We start from the raw sequence: 20,640 nt of genomic DNA on the forward strand, positions 1-20,640 counted from the left end.
CTGCCCATCACCCAGACCAGAAGCCATCCAGAGTGATCCCCACAGCGAGCATCCCTTGGATGCCACCTCGTGCTCACACCTCCTGTCCCCTCCTGCGGTGACAGAGCTGTGGGATGCCTTTGGGCAGCCTCCACCTTCCTGTTGCTTTGTGCCCAGCCACCGCTGGTCCTGATGCAGGGACGGTGCCTTGGGCTAGGCTGGGAGCGCTGTGGTCCTTCACTTCTGCTGACCAAGCTGTTCCCTGACTGTGCCCGGCACAGCAGGAAAGGGAACAAGTTTCTCGTGCAAAGAAAGCGAAACTTGGCACTCCTCTTCCCCCAACCAGGCAAACCACCGTGCATGCAAGTATATCCCCTCGCCCTGCTGCTCTTCCTCCCTGCTCCCAGCTTCTAGCGAGGAGAGCTGCTGCTCAGACTGCTCTGTCTTCACTCACCCCAGCAAGGAGGTAAGTCACCCCCAAGAGCAAGGGACACGTGCCTCCTCTGCCGACACTCACCAGTCCTTGCTCCCTGTCCCACTTGCCTCCTCCACAAGTAGGAAAAGGAGGAGAATACGATGCCAGGGGGAAGGGAGGGCCACAGTAATCTGTCCTTGCTCCATGCGGTTGGGAACATCGCTGGGTTCTGCAGGCTTGTTCCAGGCTGAGCACCCCAGGTTTTGGGGCAGGTGTGTGCGCTCAGGACAGCCCTTCTCTCTCCCAGCTCTATGTGTTGGGCAGATGGATCTCTTTCTGCCTGTTTACCCTTTGTTTATCCCTCCTCTGTTGTGTCTTTTTGTACCCCTTCCTCACTTGTGGTCTCTATCCCATGGGACCACTGCCAGTATCTCAGTGCTTCAACACTTCTCTGCATGCATCTGACATGCAACCACCCATCCCAAGGGCAGGCAAAGGGTTTATGCTGCGCTTCATGTCCCGTGCTTTCCAACCCCACAGTCCTGCCTTGGCCACACATCAGATTTTCTGTAATATCAGTGATTTCAGATCACATAAGGAAACACCCTTAAAATCCTTCTGTGAAGTTATTTTCATTACTGCATGCAGTGTTCTGTCTGTATTGGACAACACACGGGTGCCATGGTAGACCTGTGGATGCACCTGATGTGTTTGCATCCAAGGTGTGTTTGCTGTGTGCTTGCCTCCATCCCCAGTTCCCTCACCCCTGTGTCTATAGGGAGGCAGGATGCACCCTGGGCTTTGGCTGGCTACCAGCACCCTGGCAGTGGTGCTGGGCATGGCCCTGATGGAGGACGGTGTGTGCCGGGCACCGGATGGCAAGGACGGCTTCCCTGGTGTCCCTGGCCTTGATGGGAGGCCGGGGCAGAAGGGTGACATGGGAGAGCCGGGTAAGTGGGATCCAGGGATGTGCAGTGCAGGGGACCTGGGAGCCCCAAGCCCCTTGGTAGCAGCATCATGGGCTGTGGGAGCAGCTCAGGTTATGACAGCCATGCATGGACTTCTCCCCCTCACCACCTCTCTGCAGGGAGATCAGCACAGAGGACGGGCATCCAGGGACTGAAAGGGGATGCAGGTGAGCCAGGGCCTCCTGGCATCCCAGGGAACAGGGGTTACCATGGCCTGCCCGGTCCCCCTGGGTTAGCTGGGCAGCCAGGGCCAAAGGGGCCCAAGGGGAAAGCTGGCAATGTCATGGAGCAGCCGCATCCTGCCTTCTCTGCCTCGCGGAGGTCCCCACCGTCCAGGGGCAGCACCGTGGTGTTCGACAACATCATCACCAATGAGGAGAGCTCCTACAGCCCCCAGACCGGGGAGTTCACCTGCCGCATCCCCGGGATCTACTACTTCTCCTACCAGGTGATCTCCAGCGGTGACCTCTGCCTGAGCATCACCAAAAACAGAGAGAACGTGGTCAGCTTCTGCGACTCCAACAGCCGCCAAGTGCTGCAGGTGAACTCGGGCAGCAGTGTGCTCAGCCTGGAGCAGGGGGACCGGGTCTCCCTCAGCACTGACCCTGCCCGGGGCAGCATGATCTACAGCGGCTCCGAGGCAGACAGCGTCTTCAGTGGCTTCATGCTCTACCCACTGACGAGCTGATGGGTCCATCCACCAGCCCAGACCTACCTGTCTGCATAGTGTTTCCCCCTGTGAGTGCATGGAATGGTTCAGTACTGCAGCAAACACAGATGGCTGTAAACTGAGTCACCAGATGGGTTCCATAAGTGCCATAGAGTGGCCAGGCTGTGGGTCAGCACTGGAGCAGTTACCTCCATGCTGAGCCTTCCCACTCCATCCTGGAGGCAGAGGGCATTCAGACCCCACACTGGAGAGGTCCAGTTGTCCCTGGAGACAACTTTACCAGCTACAGTTCTTTGCTCCTGAGTGGGAAATCACTGCGTGCCACTGCTTCTGCTACACCAACCATTGCAAACGCCTTTCTGGCACGCAGCCACTGCTGCTTCTCACACCCTTCTCCATCTGCATAAATAAACCCTTCTTCCACAACAACTGCTTGGCTTTTCTTTCCTATTCATGATTCTTCCCCAAACCATCGTTGTCCTGGGCCCCTTCCCAAGGTGCCCAGTGGGAGAAGCGATCCCAGCTTGCCCCTGACCGATCACAGACCCCAATTGCAAAGGCAAAGGGACAGGAGGGACTGAATGTACGAGCAGAGCAGTTATAGGGAGGAGCAGGAAATGTCTGGGACTAGCCCGTGTCTGTCCTTTCTTGGATGAGTCGAAGGTAGCTGTCCTGTACAAACACAGGGGCAAATAGAGGAAGACCATGCACTTCACCCACATGGCACTCTTTGGTACCCAGACTCTCCAAGGAAGGGGAAAAGCAGCTGTGATCCTCCAGCCTTTCAGCAAGTAGCTGGTGCAGTGCTGTGTTTCGGCCCTAGTCTGAGAACAATGCTGACAACGCACTGATGGTTTAGTTGGTGCTCAGTAGCACTTACCCTGATCAAGGACTTTTCAGTCTCCCATGCATTCCACACCACAGCACATCATGCCCAGTATAGAAACCGAGGGGAGCTGGCCAGGAAGGGCTCATCACTGCTTGGGATTGGGATGGGCATCCGTCCATGGGTAGTGAGCAGTTGTATTGTGCATCAGTGTTGTTTGCTGGTTGTATTTTTTTGTTTGATCTCTGACTCTTTATTATCTCCCTTTTCATTGGTATTAGCATCAGCATTAGTATTATATTGTACTTTATCTTAATTATTGAGCCCTTCTCATTCCAACCCATCGGTTTTACCTGTTCTCTGACTCTCCCCATCCCACCATGGCAGGGAGCTGTGACTGAGCAGCTCTGGGGTTCTTAGTTGCTGTTTGGGCTTAAACCACAAGAACAAGAATCCCTGCACGTGCCATACCCTGGGGATGCTACTCCCATGTTGGAGGGTCAGATGTCCCCATTGCTGGAGTAGTGAGGAGGAGGTCAGCTCAGCAGTAAGGAGCAATATCCTGACCAGGGTTTCGGGGTTCATAGCAAACCCAGAACCCAGCAGAGGTGGTGGAGCACAGGGCAGGGTGCAGGGAGGACAGATGGCCTGCGGGTCAGAAAGGAGGAGAAACATCCTCCAGTGCCATTGCCTGAGGAGGGTGCAGCTGGTCCCATCAGAGCCAGGCAATGACCTTGCACAAGCCCTTCATTGCACCCATGTCTCTGGCTACCTGGGGCTCTGCTCCCCATCCATTTCTGCTCAGAAATCAGTCCAGGACGTGCTGCACAAGTGCAGATCTCACTGGATGGACAGGAAAGTGCTTGCTCAGAGGAAGCAACCAGTCAGGAGGATGTGAAACTCATCTGGGGGTTCTCAATCCCCAAGGGCCCTTTCCTAACTCTGAGACTTCCTCAGGGAGGCTGTCACGGACTCACACACCCTTTGCTGTGCTGGCAGCAGTGCCCACAGCAGACAGAGGGCTCAGCAGCACTGAAGCCCCCATCAGAGGTAAGAGGTGCTGCAGGGTCCATCTCTTCGGGGGGGGGGTGCATGGGTGCTGGGAGTCCATCAGTGTGGCACAGCACTGGGCTATGTGAGAGGAGGCGGAGGAGACACAGGCTGCACACATGTCATGGGGGGGAGATGCACACTGGTCTTGCTGGGGGAAGACCTGTTCCTATGGGCCAAGGATTGTCCTGGGAGAGCCCCAGGTGATGGGGGCTTGAACCTGGTGGGCAGAGCCAGGGAAGTGAGGATGCTGCCAGAGGAGGGCTGGGATCACTCGGGTCCACCACCTAGCACTTGGAATGAGGGGGACATTGAGGGCTCAGCCATCACAGCCAGGAGCTCCTGGTGCAGTCAGCCTCATAGCACCTCCTTTGTCCCATGGCCTGGAAGCCACCAGCCTTTCTTTCCCTTTCCAAGCTCCAGAGCACTGAAATGGGGCAGAGCTTCTGGGAGCAGCTCCATCTGGTCCTCGCCCTCCTGCTCCTGAACCTGGGGTCTGCTGTGACCGGAGATGCCCATCACAGCTGCTATGGGGTTCCAGGCCTGCCAGGTATGCCAGGTCTGCCGGGCAAGGATGGCCGGGATGGGCTGAAGGGAGCCAAAGGCGAGCCAGGTGAGTAAACAAGGAGGGGAACCACACAGGCTGTTGAATGGGGGCCATCGCGTCCTCTATGGCTGCTTTGCCTTGGTTTGCAGGCATAAGGAGAGCATCCTCTGTGGACGGGGCAGGAGGAAAGGCAGCTGGAGAGACACAACCCTGTCCTGCCTGAGGGAAGGGGCTGGAGGAGCCTCTCCCCACATCCTGCCATTGACACTCACTCCCTTTCACCACCCCACAGGAATCCCGGCCACTCCTGCAACACGAGGGCCCAAGGGCATGAAAGGGGAGCCAGGCAGCCCTGGCTTGCCAGGCAAGAATGGCCCCATGGGTCCCCCTGGTGTCCCTGGAGACCCTGGAGCCCCTGGCATGGCTGGAGAGCCGGGAATGCCGGGCAGCTACAAGCAGAAGCACCAGTCAGCATTTTCAGTGACGAGGCAGACCAGTGAGCACCCCTTGAAGAACATCCCCGTGGTGTTCAACCACATCATCACCAACACCAACCACGACTACAACACCACCACGGGCAAGTTCACCTGCAGGATCCCCGGCCTCTACTACTTTGTCTTCCACACCTCGCAGACAGCCAACCTCTGTGTCATCCTGCACAAGGATGAGCTCAGGATGGCCAGCTTCTGTGACCACAAGACCAACAGCATGCAGGTCAGCTCTGGTGGGATCCTCCTCCACCTGGACGCTGGGAACCAGGTCTGGCTGACAGTGAATGACTACAATGGCATGGTTGGCATCGGCAACTCTGACAGCATCTTCTCCGGCTTCCTGCTTTTCCCGGACTAGAGGACCACCAGAGCCCACCCCAGCACGCTGGCCTCTTCGCCCTGCCCTGCAAACACTGCTGCTTGTGCCAGGCCTTTGCTGATGCTCCAGGTTTCTCTGCTGGCTGGGAAGCCCCAGGGAAGAGGTCAGCCCTAGCCCCAGACACAATGGCCTGGCCTGGGGACCGCGCACAGGCAGCTGCTGAATGGGGCAAACAGGCACATCTGGATGCAGCTGCACCCAGAGTGATGGTGCTGCTGGCGCTGCCACGTGCATCCATGCTGAGAAGCCCAGATAACCTGACTGAGGCAGAGGTCTCTCTGCACCTTTCCCCTTCCCAGCAGGACAGCCGTGTGTCTTGGAGCAGGTCTGCAGCAGTGCCTTTGCCATCACCCAGCTATGGAAAGTGTCAATAAAACTTTCCCCAGCGCATGTGGCCCAGCCTGTTTGCTCCTCCGTGACTTGTAGGCAGAGCCCACGTATGTCTGGGTGAATGTTGTGTGCATGTGTGGCATCAGAACAGCCCCAGGTGCTCCCTGGCTTGTCCATGTTCAGCATCAGGGCATCACACAGCATTCACAACCCTGGGGTAGCACTCACAGCCACACTGATTGCAGGAAAGGGGTGGCTTGTGTGCCCATGCCCCTAGGTCAGGGGGGACCGAGACTCCACCAGGTAGGGGCCCTCGTGCTCTTGTTCCCCTCCAGTTCAATTGCAGAGGGCCACAGAGCATGCAGAACACCTCATAGCCATGCCTCTGGTGGCTGGGACATCCCAGCCTTAACAGGTTCGGGGCAGGGGAAGCACTGGTTTCCCTGAGCCTATGGCCTTTGTGGCTTTGGAGGCTAGAAAGCCCACCAAAGCCCACCAGAAGAGTCCTCCTGATGGCACACTTTGTGTAGTGGAAAAGGAGGTCATCACCCATGAACATCCTGTGCTTCACCACCACAAGCATCAGCAGAAAGCAGGACTGGAAATGCTTTTACCGCAGGATGGAATCGCTTCCCATCCTCAGCATTTAGGAGAGCCTGGAGAACAGATTCAAGGTGATGGATGACCCTGTAGCATCCTCTGGTCTGAGCTGGGTATGTGCAGAGAAGGCTGGGGGATGATAGTTCAATGCATGCACATCTTTGCAGTCCTGAGGGGTTACCCCAAACCTGTCTGGAGCCCATGGCAGCATTCCCCATAGCAAGCATGACCCAGGGAGCCTGCAGGGCCGAGCAGACACCCCTCTGCTCCCCAAGGCCAGAGCTGCGTGGCACAGGGTGCTGCTTGGGGATGGCGTGTTCCACTGAGCTGATGGACAGCATCTGCAGCGGATCTGAAAGTGCCGCTGCAAAAAGGGTAGGAGCTAAAGATAAAAAAGGGATGTGGCCCAGATCCTTTTGCAATAACCCTTCCAGCAAACTTCTGCTTCTCCTCCTAGGCATTTCCAAGCAGGACGCTGGTGTGTCCTGCCCCATCTCCCCATCTGTGCAACGAGAACCTCAAGGTAAGAGCAAGACATGGGCAAGACCTGCAGGTAGGAACACGTGGGGAACCTGGCAGCATCAGGATCCTGGTGCTTGATGCCTTGCATGGAGCAGAAGAGAAAGGAGGATGCTGGGCTGGAGGTGGTGGAGAGCCCTGCTGGGACCTCAACCCCTCCTGCTCCACCTGGGGAAGGGGGAGATGGAAGGGGAGATGGCAAAGGCCCAGCAGGGAGATCAGCGACCTGAGCATCGGTCTGAAAGGGAATGGGAAATCCTACCTGAGGCCCCTGAGTGTGCCTGGGGTGATGTGGTGCCCAGATACAGCCCTGGAACGTGCAGTGCTCACCACACACACAGCTGCACCAGGAGCTGGGGAAAGGAGCCAAGCTGTGGGATGCAGGCAGGGCAGAAGGAGGATGGGACCCCAGGGACCAGCAGCCCATATGACTGTCCCAGTAAGGCTGCTTAGATACAGAAATGCTCCTGGGATGAAGCAGGCATGTGGCAGAACACAACAGGAGTGTGCAGGGGGGTTGGAGAGCAGGTTTGGGGATCTCATTGCAACCTGCAAGCGTTGCTGTCCCTCAGATGTGCTGGTGGGAAGCAAGAGCTTGTAGATGAGAAACTGTTCCCACCTGGGGAAGGATTTCACGTGCAGTGTGAGCCTAAGGTGGGGTGGAGGATTTCTCCTCTGAGGGAGCAATGGGGACCTGCAGCACATGCCTGTGGCTCACATCAGACCCCTGGGCCAGGCTAAGCTGTCCCCAGATATTCATGTGGCTGAAGCACTGGGCACTTGTATACTGGTCATATAAAAGAGGGAAGAGACTGGCAAACCCTCCCATACCCAAAGGGGCTGGTCCCTCCAAGGCCATCAGGAGAGTGGATTTGGCTCTGCAGCAGGATGTTTTCCCTTCCTGATGGCATTACCCATGTGCTTCTAGCCATGGTCCTCTGGAGCAGCACAGAGTGCCTGCCCCATCCCTCCCATTGCACAAGCCAAGCCCCTCAATGTCCTTCTGTGCTCCAGCAGATGCAGACCCTGTGGGCGATGCTGATCTGTCTGGCCGGAGGGCAGCTTGCAAGTTCCACCCTCTGCAACACCTATGGCAGCATCCCAGGCATCCCAGGGTCACCAGGACGGCCTGGAAGCAACGGCAGAGATGGGGAGAATGGCCTAAAGGGTGACCGAGGTAAGGAGGAGAGGTTGCAGTTGGGGAAAATGTCATCTTGGGAATGCCAAGAGCAGGAAAAGGCAGTGTCGGGTGCATGCTCCTGGGAAAGCAATCTATTTTCCATCAGTGACTATAGGGGTTATCAGGTGGGGGTGATGCTCGGGGCCAAAAGGGGACAGACTGGAGGAACGAAAGCAGGGTGCATCACTGATGCCAGGCAGGTAGGGCTCTCCATTGACCCTCACTCCGTGCAGGTACTGGTGGTTTCCTTCTCAGTGCCCTTTGCAGACCCATGGGGATCAGCTGAGACCACCATGACTCTTCCTTCCGCTCTCTAGGTCCCCCCGGCCAGGTGGATCACGAAGGAGACATGGGGGAGAAAGGAGACCCAGGACTACCAGGGTACCCTGGGAAGGTTGGCCCCAAGGGCCCCCCTGGTTCAAAGGGATTACCAGGTCCTATGGGACTCCCTGGCCTTCAGGGGGATGCTGGTGACTACAAGGCCACCCTCAAGTCCGCCTTCTCAGCTGCCAGGACCATCAGTCCCTACCCACGCCAGGAGCAGCCCATCCGCTTCAACCGCATCATCACCAACGAGAAGGGCCACTACGAGAACCGGTACGGCCGCTTCCTCTGCCGCATCCCCGGCATCTACTACTTCACCTACCACGTCACGTCCAGGGGCAACCTGTGCCTCAGCGTGAAGAGGGGCCGGGGTGGCAGCAGGGGCGAGAAGGTGGTGACCTTCTGTGACTACGTGCAGAGCAGCTACCAGGTCACCACGGGTGCTGTGGTCCTCAAGTTGGCAGCCAACGAGTCCATCTGGCTGGAGCCAACGGAGAAGAACTCCCTGGTGGGGATAGAAGGCTCCGACAGCATCTTCTCTGGCTTCCTCATCTTCCCCGATGCTTAGCCTCTTGAAGGTGCTCTGCATCCTTTCTCCTGTAGCTGGCTGATCCCTGCAGGGCTCAGGACTCCCCTGGAAATCTGAATCTTTGCTCCAGATTTAGGGCCTTAAAGTACGTAGCTGCTGCTCTTGCACATTAAATGACAGCTCTTTGTGCTGCTGATTCCTTCCTGCCTGGGATTTGCCTCTTTCCCCCAAAATACTGCTCAGATATGCAGGGCACTGCTTCTCACATCCCTGGGTGCAACCTGGGCTCGTTGGTGCTGAGCAGAGCCAGATGATTCATGCGGTTCCTGCTGCAGATCGCTGTCGGAGAGCCACATAGCGAAGGTCTCAGTGCAGGGTTAGGAAAACAGAGAGGAAAACACGGTCTCTAGCAGGAGGTGGGACACACAACCCGTGGCAGGGGTTGGAACTGGATGAGCTTTAAGGTCCCTTCCAACCCAAACCAGGCTGGGATTCTATGATTCTATGAAGTCCTAAAGCACAACCAAGCCCTCTCAGGGTGTCTTTACTAACAGTAGAGCTGATGGACCCAAGGAACTACAGAGCTGAGGACCCCAGGAATGTCCCCATCCCTGGGGAAGGTGACAATCCAGCATCGTACTGGGTTGTGCTGGGTTGTGAAGCCTATTGTGGTATCCATAGGGCACTCACTACATAGAAGAGGAGAATATTTGTGGGGGTCTGGGATGTGAAAGGGGCTTGATGAAGGGGATGATAAAGGGGTTTGGGGGTCGGATATGGGCTGGATTTTATGGAGCATTGCCACTGAACTCTCGGGGTCTGCTTGTGGGTCCAGGGCCCCACGTTACTGGCCTGCACAGGGCAGTGACCAGTTTGAAGGCTCCAGTTGGTCCGGGATAAATGGCCGGCAGATGGCACTGGAGACTGGATCAGCTCTCGCATCCCTGTCCCGCCGGCTGGGAGAGCAGCGCTCGCAGGGACCGGGCAGGAGGTGAGGCGAAGCTTTACCTTCGAGGAGGCACCGGGCAGGGGTAATGCTTCCCCCTGCACCATCTCCGCTGCCTGCCTCCCCCAGCAAAACCTGCGGCTTCTGTCCCCTGGGGTGCAGCCTCCCCGTGTCCCCAGAGCTCTGCCCCGCATCGGAAGAGATGCTTGGCAATTGAATCCCAAAGATCCCCCTGTGTGGGTGCACCGGGATGCTCCTAAAATGCAGCTGCATCACTTGTGCCGTTCTGCAGGTGGAGATGCAGAGTCCCAAATGCAACCGGGTCAGCAGGGCAGGGGAAGAGAAAGAGTTTTGACCCCAAAACCAGGCTGGGCAGCAAACACCAGCTCAGTCTCCTGAGCCCTCAGCAGGTCTGCAGCAGTCAGCGAGCCAAGGAGGACAGGGCTGACAATGAAAGAGCCTTGGCAGGCTGGAGAGACGAGCTGGCAGGACCCTACTGACGTTTGATGGAGACAAATGCAAAGTCCTTCCTCTGGCATGGGTTAACCCCATGCAATAGGGCAGGCGGGGGCAGGAGGAACCTGAAGCAGGAAGGGATCTGGGATGTTGGTGGAGAGCATGTCGAAGCTTTCTGCCTTTCTGAGTAATGGATGTAATCATTTTGGACTTTTGAAAAGGTCTTTGTCAGGACCCCTCTGGAGTGGAGCTGCTTTGATTTGTAAAACTGATGTCTGACCTAACACCAGCACAAGCCAAAGGGCTTCCAGGGTCTTGGCTGTACCTGGAGAGTCAGAGGGCGATGCAGGTACCAACTGTGTCTGAAGTGCACCTCACTTATGCAGCTGGAACACAGAGGTCCGCAGCTCCTGCCATGGGTCTCAGCCAGCACCCCTAATGCCACCGCAGGCATGAGCTCCATGGGATGGCAGCTGTCTGCTCCTTGGAAGCTGCCACTGCACGGGCCATGGAGCAGCACAACCTCTCAGGTATCCAGAATGGATGAGGAGATGAGAACAGAGGGTGGTGGTCCCTGCAGCATCCCTGTTCAGTTCATCCATGGCCACTCAGCGTGGGCAGTGTGCTTCTGCCCCTGCAGGAAGACTTGAGGTCTCCACCTCACCATGAAGAGGACCCCTTCTCCCAAGCTATTACAGCACACACCGAGACCAGAGCCAAAATGCAGATGCCCCTTCCCAGGAGGAGCCTGTATCACAGGGCTCCACATTCACTGTTTCAGGGAAAGGACTGATTTGCCCCTTTAGTTAATCCTTTACATCTCACCCATGGGCTCCTGCCACCCTCTATAAACTTTAAGCTGGCCATGACTGCACCCATTGCAAGAGCTGCAGGCTTTGCTCTCACCCAGGACGTAACAGAGGTGTCCCAGTGCTCTGTGCTCGCTCCCTGTGCGTGCTGCCTTTGCGCTCACTTGCACCAGTGCATGTGCATGCTCCCACCCATGCACGCTCCCCCTGCTCCATGCAGAGCTGCCCTGACACACACATTCTGCTCCCCTTCCCTCCCTTTGGGCTTTTCTTCCCATTCCATGGTGAGCCCGGCTCTTCCTCGCCGTCCCACCAAAGCTAAGCCGTGGAGCTTCACCAGGGGGTGCTGTGACCCTCGCCGGTGGCGTCGGGCCTCCACCAAGATGCAGAGGCCACCAGATGCTGAGCAGATGTGGAGGCGGGTGGTGCTTTGAGGGGATTTCAGAGCAGGAGGTTTGGGGGTGCAAGCATTTTGCCCTAAGCAGACATGGGGTGCTTGGAGGTCTGGCTGCGTGGGACAGTGCTAACCAGGAGCACCACGGCCATGTCACCCCTCACCCTGCCCCATCATGTACCAGATCACACCAAACAGCAGCACACTCTATGGGGACCCCACCAACCAGGCACACTTGGGAGCAAACCCACTGATGTGCCAAGACACTGATAGATGTGAGGATCCTAAAATCAACCCTTCCTGTCACCCGGCTCCAGGGATCAGCAAGAACACCATCACATGGGGGTTTCCCTTGCATCATCTACCTGGGTTTTGGAGATTGTCTCTGTGTCAAAGCTCCAGTGCAGGCAGAAGCAGGGCTCTGGCAGGATCTGATGAGCTGGAGCGTGCAAGGTGCCTCTCGAGTCCCATGGGAAGTGAAGCTGAACCGGGGAGATCAAAGCCCCACAGTGTTGTGTATCAGGCATGATGATGGTCCCACGGCCGGGTCTCACATCACCACAAACACTGTGGCATTTGCAGAGGTGTTGACCTGTTTGTGCTGAGCCCCATCAGTTCTTGGTACCTGCTACCCCAGATCTAACCTCAGGGCTCCTGATAAGTTTGTTTCCCCCATCCTTACGCAGGCTTGGATCTGAATTTGAACAGTAAGAAGCAATCGCTTCTTCTCCCTGGAGCAATAGGGACTGGCTTGACCTTGAGCTGCACAGGGAATTCCTTTTCCCTGGCCTCTCTGCAAGCACTGGGAGCTGTGGGGGCGCTGCTCTGGGCTGGCCACCAAGGGGTTAAGTCCCGGCCCTTTTTTCCTGCTCTGCCTCCTTATGAGGAGCAGCCTTTACAGGGCTGCAGAAAGGCTCTTTCTTTCCCCAGCAGATCTCTGGGAATGAAGTCTGTGTTCCAGATATTAAATTACTCATAAAATAGTTGGCCTGTCCCCGAGGCAGCTCTGCAGCCCCCCCCCCGGCCCCCGCTGCCCGCTCTGACGGGCTGCTGATGTGCATCTGCATGTCACCTCCTGCTACAAGGTCAATCTCTCCAATTTAAAGCAGCAACGCTGGAAAGCAAACCAGATTTCAGCCGAAATTAGCTTCAAATGGAGCATTCAGGGCACTTGCGCTGCGAAGGGAGCGAAGGAGGGGAAGGGCTAGCAGAACTGGGTGGTGCAATGCTGCTGCTGGAGCACCCCACACAGCCCCAGGGGAGGCAGGGATGCTGCCAGCGGAGAGGATGCTCAGGCATCCCTGACCCTGGGGTGTGGGGTGCAGGGGTTGGGAAGGGCTCCATCCCTCACCCCTTTGCAGCTTCGGGTGATGGAGAGCGGCTTCATCCACGTCGGAGGCTGCTTGGACCAGCGTGGCCATCAGTGACCTACAAGGCCGAGGTTTCCATGGGGATGTGCAGGGATGGAGAGCCTGGCCAGCGTTCAGCTCCAGGCACAGCTCAACGTCGAGCTCGGCTCCTTCCGCTCCGCTTCCTGCTGCCTCCCACCCTCCTGCATCTCCACATCAGCAGCATCCCCTCCCCGCCAGCCTCTGCCACTACACGGAGCAGCAGCAGAAGGGGATGCAGGAGAGCCTGCTGTGAGCACGGCTTGGTCCTGCCTGTCTCCGTGCATGTCCTTAACTCCTTAGGGATGCATCTCAATGAGATGGGGTTTCCCCCCATGCCATGCATGCAGATGTCTCATGGTTCCTGAGCTCAGACCAGTTGCTGCGCTGGGGATCCTCTCTGCCTCTGTTGGCAAAACCCCCAAACCAGCACTGGGGATGTGACAATGTGGGTCTGGGAGAGCCCCACATAGCCCTGCTCTCCTCCCCTGAGGTTTTCTGTGATTTGCAACAAAAAGGAAAGGCAGAGCTCTTCTTCCTTCCATTCCTGGCTCCGGTGAGTGACTGGGGACGAATCAGTGACAGTCCCCCCAGATGCCTCAGTTTCCCCATAGGGAGGAACTGACCCTTCTAAGTTACACACAGCATCCTACCAGCCCTGCTGGAGAGGTACGTGGGGTCTTCAGCCCTCATTTTGCAGTGTCCACCTATGTGAGGCTGTGAGACAAGCCCCAAGCCCAGTCCTTGCCACATATGCAGCCATGTGCCTCACATAAGGCAAGTCAGAGGCTCATGTGAATGAATACACATGGCACATAGCAGGCATCCGCACTGATGCAAACCACACAAGCACCACGCAAAGCACAATCCATCCTGAGCACAACCCCATCCCGCAGCATGAGAACAGTGCATGAGCAGGCTGGGCAGTCAGTACCCGGATGGTGAAGTCCAGGATTGCTCCCAACAGCCTCCTGCTGCCCTAAATCTTCCATTTACATGGAGAAGGAAAGCACAAATCAAGTAAGACAGCTAGGAGCCCACAGCGCATCCAGGCTGCCATGTGCAGCCTCACAAGGGCTGCTACACTGCGGAAGAGTCCCTAGGGAAATGTGTGCAACACGCATGGACACATACCTGGAATACCCATCTGGTGTTTGAATGGGGATTATCTGGGAGTCTGCAGCCCTGCCTGACTCGGAAAGAGCAGGGGCTGGAGTCCTGAATGCACTGCCCAGTGCTGCCTTCTGTTCCCATTATATGCCAGGAGAGCTTTTGTCTGGGGATGCTGGCATGTGCAGTCACCAAGGAGACAGAACAGGACGGGTCAGCAGCAGCACTTCCAGACAGCTGGGAGGGAGCCGGACAGCCCTGCACATCCCTAAGGGAGCTGCTCCTGCCAGTAGTGCTGGGCTGGAGATGCACACTCACCATGGACATGGAGATGCAAACCCACCATGGACCTGGAGATGCAAACTAATCATGGACCTGGAGATGCACATCCACAATGGACCTGGAGATTCATACCCATCATGGACCTGGAGACGCAAACCCACCATGGACCTGGAGATGCACACCCACCATGGACATGGAGATGCAAACTAATCATGGACCTGGAGATGCACATCCACAATGGACCTGGAGATGCATACCCATCATGGACCTGGAGATGCACATCCACCATGGACATGGAGATGCACATCCAGCATGGACCTGGAGATGCAAACCCACTGTGGACCTGGAGATGCAAACTAATCATGGACCTGGAGATGCAATCCCACTATGGACCTGGAGATGCACATCCACAATGGACCTGGAGATTCATACCCATCATGGGCCTGGGGATGCATACCCACCATGGACATGGAGATGCACTCCTGCCATTGACCTGGAGATGCACTCCTGCCATTGACCTGGAGATGCACATCCACCATGGACCTGGAGATGCAATCCCACTATGGACCTGGAGATGCACACCCTGTGTGGACTGCACATCCTGGTGTCCTCTACTGTGCAAGGCTGAGCCTACGCCATGGATCCAGTGCTGCAGCCTGGGGATGCCCAAGAGGGCTGAATGGAGGGTCAGGCTCTGGCAACATGAGGGCTTTGCACATTTTCAGCTCTTGGACTGCCCACAGCACCAGGCACCAGCAGTGGGGAGCTCCCAGCAGCCACCAAGCCCTTGACTCTGCTCCTATGATGGCACCTGAGCTCTGCCCATTGCTAGGGTGGTCCTGCCGGTGCCACCAGCTGCCTGCATGGAGCACAGTCCTGCAGGAGAGTGTCCCTCAGGATGCAGAGCGACTGTGGCTGCAGTGCTGGGTGCCTCCCCCTGAGCCTGGGTGCTGGCCCTGCACATTTAAAAGCTTCCTGGAGAAAATCAAGGATCAGCCGGCCCTTCCCAGCCCCAGAGGGTCTGCTAGAGCTGTGCGTCTGGCTGCTCATGGTGTAGCACAACCACTTGGCACAGCCCCTCAGCACAGCCTGAGGTTCAGTGGTGGTTACAGCTGCTCTGCCTACGTGCAGGACCACCTAAGCACCCTCATTCCTCATCCTGCTGTCTTCATCCCACTGTCAATGTGCTCCTGAAGTCCTCAAAGCCGCTGCACCTACAGCACCCTTCCTGCATGCCCTGTGTGCCAGGTAAAGGGGATCTGCTGCAGGAGATAGGCTGTGCAGAAGAGGATTTAGGCTCAGTGGTCCCTTTTGCTCTGGGACAATGTCCATCCACTGTTGGCAGCTCATGGTCCAGCAATGGGGATGCTCTTGCATCAGAAATTGCACTGAAACCCTATAGTGGAGACATTAATGATTAACCTGTTCAATGTGTGCTCTCCAAAGTGGATTTTCCAGTGTCTAGTAAGGTATTGAAGCTCTTGCCAACACCTTAACACAGTCTGGTTAATCAGTGAGCAGCCCAGGCTGTTATTCAATCTCAGATTGTCACACCCCTACCAGGACCTCGGAGGCCCCCTTAGCTGGGGCAAGATGCCCTGCGAGCATCCTTAGAGCCACGTTTGGTGGTGCAGGGTCACTTCACCTCTGAATGCTGCAAACATTTTGCTTTACAAGACATGGGGCATGACTTGCACTGGATATTTTCCCAGCCCTGCCATGTATGTCATAGAGCTGCCTTGGAGCAGCTGGCAGGCAAATGAGGGGACATGTTGGAGCACGGACTGGAGTGGGAAGGGTGGTAGGCATGCTTGTGAGTGCTTCCATTTCCAGCCCAGGCGTCTGCTTTGGGGCCCTGAAAATCCAAGACAAGGCACAGGGGCAAGCGCACGTTTCGGGGTGGACTGTTTGACATCTCTGAGCCGCTGAGGCTATTGTGCAGCTCGTTTTTGCTTCCCTCGTGGTTGGGGGGGGACTGTCTGCTGCCATACAAAGGGCAAAATGCCACAGCAGGAGATGGCCGTGCTCCAGCCGGGAAAACCCAGCCGACATTTTCCTCCTTCCGTGGCTTTACCACTAGATGTCATAGGAAAAGCAACGTTGCCAGCCAGCCCTGTTCGGCTCTCCCAGATGGGATTTTGGGGGGCTTGTGGGTCCTTCTCTCATCACTGGATGAAGCATCTTCCCAGCCTCCGAAGCATCTTCCCAGCCTCCAAAGCATCATCCCAGCCTCCGAAGCATCATCCCAGCCTCCGAAGCATCATCCCAGCCTCCACCTCCGTTGGCTTTGTCTGTCTGCAGAGCCCCTGGAAAACCCATCTCTGGGGATTCAGGCTTCAATGGATATTGAAATGCAACTGAAACCTTCTTTTTTTTCCCAGCGCCTGCCTAAGCCGCCCGCTCGGACCCTCCCAGGAGGGAGCCGCACGTCGCCCTTTCTCAAAACAGAGACGCTGTCACGTCGGGACCCACAGCACCTACAGCAATATGGTCCCTTCAAACAAATGGGACAAACAAGGCCTTTATAGGCACTTTCTTTTCTTCTGGAGTGGAAGAGAGAGAGAAGCCGGGGGAGAACTCGGGGCCGTCCCACCGCAGCGGAGCAGCACACAAAGGCTCGCAATGAAAGGGGCACCAGCAAATCCTCTTAGGGGCTTCACTGTGTGCACATTCATATCTCGGCCCCATCTGCCGGGGGGGATCCCCGGGAGCGAGGGGGGGGGGGGGGCAGAGGGGCTCTCCCTGCCCTCCGCCGCCAAAGCAAGCAAAGTGCATTCAGGGAGGGAGAAAGGGATGAAAAGGAAGAAAAGGCCGTGGCACGCCGGTGCGGAGCCCCGCGGTAAATGCAGCAATGGGGATGCTCTGGGGAGAAAGGGCCTTGTTCACAGGGGAGGGGAGGCTGCGGTGGGGGCTGTGTGAGTACCGTGCCCCCCCTTGGTCCTCCAGGGTGAGATAGGAGCAGGGGGGGCCGTTGTGGGGAGTGAGATGGGCAGGGTGAGAGCGTGGTGCCTCTGAGCAGGAGAGCTGTGCCGGCACCCTGGGCATAGGAAACACCTTCCATGGGTTTAATGGTGCCTTGAGTGCTGGGGATGTGGCGGAGGTGACCTGCTCCCCCTGGGAAGCCAATGTGGTGGTGATGGTGCTTGGTCCCACGCAAGCTGAGCCATGCTGGGGGATCGTATCCCTGCTGTACAGCTCCCAGGGCATCGTGGGGCTCCAGGCAGGCTCAGGATCATCCAGCAGCACACAGCCCTCAGAAACCAGAGTAACGGCATGTTTCATGTGGATGAGCTTGGAAGGATGGGATCCGATCCTCCATCCCACCATCAGGGTGCGAGCAGCTGCCTGATGCTTCTTTGAAACCAGCAGTTGTCAGGACCAGAGGAACCATGAGTGGGGCTAAAGCAGATGGTGGGCAGTAGCTTCCAGAGGCTGGAGCCAGGCAGGGGAAGGAAATCTCCATCTGTCAAGGCAGCACGGTAGTTCACCAGGGCTTCCAGGTCCTGCAGACACCAAGCAGTGCTAATACAACTTGAGTTTCCCCCCAAGATAGGGGAAAGGCAGGGATACTCCTGGTCTGGTGTGGAGAAACCATCTATCCCTCCTTAGAAGCAGACGATGAAGGTGACTTAGTAAATAACACACACTGATACCGACTTCCAGGTACTGCAGGACAGCAAACATGCTGTCTCCCATGGGTTTGCACTCATTAGGCCTCTTCTTCTTCCTGCCTGTCCTGCAGCCTCAACTCTCTTTGCACTGGGCGTTGATGAGTACAAGAATTTGTTTGGACAGGGTCAGCCTGCACCAGAAATCTGTTTCTCTGCTTCCCCAGGCTCCCAGCAGCCACTCTGAGATGCTCAGACATGGGTGAGCAGATCAGAAAGGTCGGGAAATGTGGGGGCTTTTGGAAAGCTGGCCCAGAGGAGCTGGGAGCCCTGCCTAGGCTTGGACACAGCAAGGAATGGAGCCTGAGCCCAGCCTAAGTCTTCCACCTCTCACGGGGACAGCTGATGTGCTTGTCAAGTGATGCCAGTGGCGTGCACATCCTGCAGCAGTATGGAGAGAGTGGGAAGATGCGATGTTCTCTCCCATATAGGCTAGGGATTTAATTACTGCAGCTAAGGCAGCTTGTGTCTCCTTCTAGCCTGGCTCCAGTCCAGTCCAGGGAGTGGCCCTTCCTCTTGGGTGGCCTGGAGCCAGTGATCCAGGAGCACTTCCAATTCTGCTGTGATGTGGTTGGGTCATGCACTGGGAGAACATCTCTTTCCTGCAGCTGGGTGGGGATGTCAGGGCAGGAGGACAAAGTGCTGGAGAAGCAAAGAGGATCAGGGTGCCCCAGGCTGCGTTAGTTCTCACTGGGAGGCAGCGGGGCAGAAAGATGTGAGCAGGAGTTGGGCTGAGGTTGGGATGGGGCTGCTTTGGGCAGTCCCATCAGGGTTTCAAGGATGTGGCTGAGGAAAGAGTGCAGGGGTGAATGGTGGCAGCTCTTTCCCACCTGGGGAGCTCCTAAGCCCTGTGATCAGAGGTGGATAGCAGTGGGCACATCCATTATCCGGAGCATGCTGCTCTCTGCTGCGTGCAGAAATGACTCACGAGCAGGTCAGGTAAGTCCTGGTGCCAAGCTGGTGATGAAGGTCCATGATGAAGTGGGTGCGTGGCTCTCCAGGGTGAGTGTGAGACACAAACAGCACCAGACTGAAGGTGAGGGAGGGCCATCCACACCAGTCTGCTGAATGGTGCCAATGCGAAGGGCTGCACAACACACAGCCTGAGCGTGTAGAGTCAGCTCTGACTGGGGACAGCCTGTGTAAGACACCTAGCTCACCAGCACAGCCTGCTCCATTCCAGTTGTGAAAGGAAAAGCCTGGGAGAAAGCCCCACAGGTAGAGGCTCATTTAGCTGCTGATCATGACCATCAGATAACTTTGAGTGGTGGCTGGACTGGGTGCATTTGGAAGAGCCAGCTGGAGCAGTTCTTCCACAGGCAGGAGAACAAGTCGTGTTTGTCCTGCCTGGTTATTCCAAAGACTGTGTGAGGTGCGTGGGAGGCAGGAGGGGTGCAAGAACATCACTGGTGACTCTTCCCACTGGGGATCAGCGCCAGGGCAGGGATCAGGGAGGGAATGCTGAAAAAGCAGAAGAGGAACACATGGACATGGCCCGGCCTCACTGTTCAATTGACCACATCTGCCTCCAGCGATCCACCTCCCTTGTCCCCTTCACCACTGCCTTCTTAGCAGGGAGGACTTGTGATGCCTCATGAAATGCAACCAATGTGCCCATGAAAAGTGGTGGTGGGGTGGTTGCTGCCGTGGAAAGCAGCATATATGGCTTTTTTCACTTGTTATTCTGAAGAGAGCAGCCTGAGTGTCGCCGGGTTCACCAACTGCAGACACGCTTTCATAGCTCCCGTGGAGCTCACATCCCATGGCAGCAAGCTCCTTGGGCAATCACACAGGGTGTGAAAGCATCTCCCTGATGAAAAGGCTCACAGATCACATCCGAAGGCCTGCAGATGTCCCCTCCTGAACACCAGAAAAGCCTCTCGAGAGTGGAACATGCTGCTGGTTTTTCACTGTATTGGATTCCAGCAGGATATGGGAGGCTGAGCAAGGGACACCATGAGGGTCTGTGCGTGCTGACATGTGGGGGGGGGCAGGATCCGAGCAGGGCACTGAAACCTGGCACCGGCTGCTGAAGAAGTGCCTGATGCTTGTCAGCAGCCCCCCTTTGCTCCCCTCATGGTTGCAGGCAGCCTCTGGCTCACCCTTTGCTCCTGCAGCTTCATTTCTCGCAGTTGCACGTATTCCTCGTCCTGGGTCTCCTCCCCTTCCTCCGCAGGCCTGGATCTCGGGGAGGAGCAGCTCCTTGACGGAGCCCCTCAAAGCCTGGTGGGCTGGGCTCCTGCGAGCAGGCACCGGGGTCTCCCAGCAGCCCAGGGATGCTGCTTCCCCTGCCGCATGCGGACACGGGGGTGACAAGCGACAGGACCTGCCGAGCTGCTGCGCAAGAGGCTGGGATCGCTGCAGCTGCAGCCCCCGTGCTTTCCATGCTGCGGTCGAGCTGGATTCACGGCAGCTCCTGGAGATTTCTGGCACTGGGCAAGTCCCTCTTGGCAGCTCCTCCCCGCTCCAGGGCTGCGCTGTTTGCTTATCTAGCGCCGTGATTTAAAACAGGCGCAGGAACTCACACACTCTCTCCCAGTCTCCTTCAAATTACTTTATTGCTTCCTGTCAACTAGCCGAGCATATCCTGTTAATATACAATCCCCAACGAGCAGTTTTCACAGCATAATCCCCCTTCATCAGATAACACAGCTCGACTCGCGAAGGATGCCCGGTTCTGTCAGTTAGGCGCCTAAGGATGCAGGATCCTGGCACCGGGCAGGTATTTTCCAGCAAAGAGGGGCTGCTGTCATCGTTATGTTTAAAGACAAACCGCAGCA

The 20,640-nt window shown here is 56.8% G+C and overlaps 2 protein-coding genes across 3 annotated transcripts; both read left to right on the top strand.

Moving 5' to 3' along the window:
• Positions 1 to 330: 330 nt before the first annotated feature.
• On the top strand, positions 331 to 5,532 carry LOC134167549 (uncharacterized). Its single transcript, XM_062626317.1, has 6 exons — positions 331 to 445; positions 1,173 to 1,344; positions 1,482 to 2,049; positions 3,671 to 3,908; positions 4,326 to 4,521; positions 4,748 to 5,532. Exons 2-6 carry the CDS (start codon positions 1,182 to 1,184, stop codon positions 5,302 to 5,304), a joined length of 1,722 nt encoding a protein of 573 aa, XP_062482301.1. The 5' UTR covers positions 331 to 445; positions 1,173 to 1,181; the 3' UTR covers positions 5,305 to 5,532.
• A 1,089-nt stretch (positions 5,533 to 6,621) lies between these two features.
• On the top strand, positions 6,622 to 9,010 carry C1QB (complement C1q B chain). Of its 2 annotated transcripts, none has more exons than XM_062626335.1 (3): positions 6,622 to 6,778; positions 7,789 to 7,951; positions 8,272 to 9,010. In XM_062626335.1, the coding sequence occupies exons 2-3, from the start codon at positions 7,792 to 7,794 to the stop codon at positions 8,844 to 8,846; spliced, it is 735 nt and encodes a 244-aa protein (XP_062482319.1). In that variant the 5' UTR covers positions 6,622 to 6,778; positions 7,789 to 7,791; the 3' UTR covers positions 8,847 to 9,010. The 2 variants fall into 2 exon arrangements, with proteins under 2 accessions (XP_062482319.1, XP_062482318.1); XM_062626334.1 differs by having other exon boundaries at positions 6,628 to 6,778; positions 7,792 to 7,951.
• Positions 9,011 to 20,640: the final 11,630 nt, after the last annotated feature.

The sequence above is a fragment of the Pezoporus occidentalis genome, unplaced genomic scaffold (genome assembly GCF_034315485.1).
Source record: "Pezoporus occidentalis ecotype Australia unplaced genomic scaffold, CSIRO_AGI_Poc_V1 ctg290, whole genome shotgun sequence".
NCBI classification, from domain to species: Eukaryota; Metazoa; Chordata; class Aves; order Psittaciformes; family Psittacidae; genus Pezoporus; species Pezoporus occidentalis.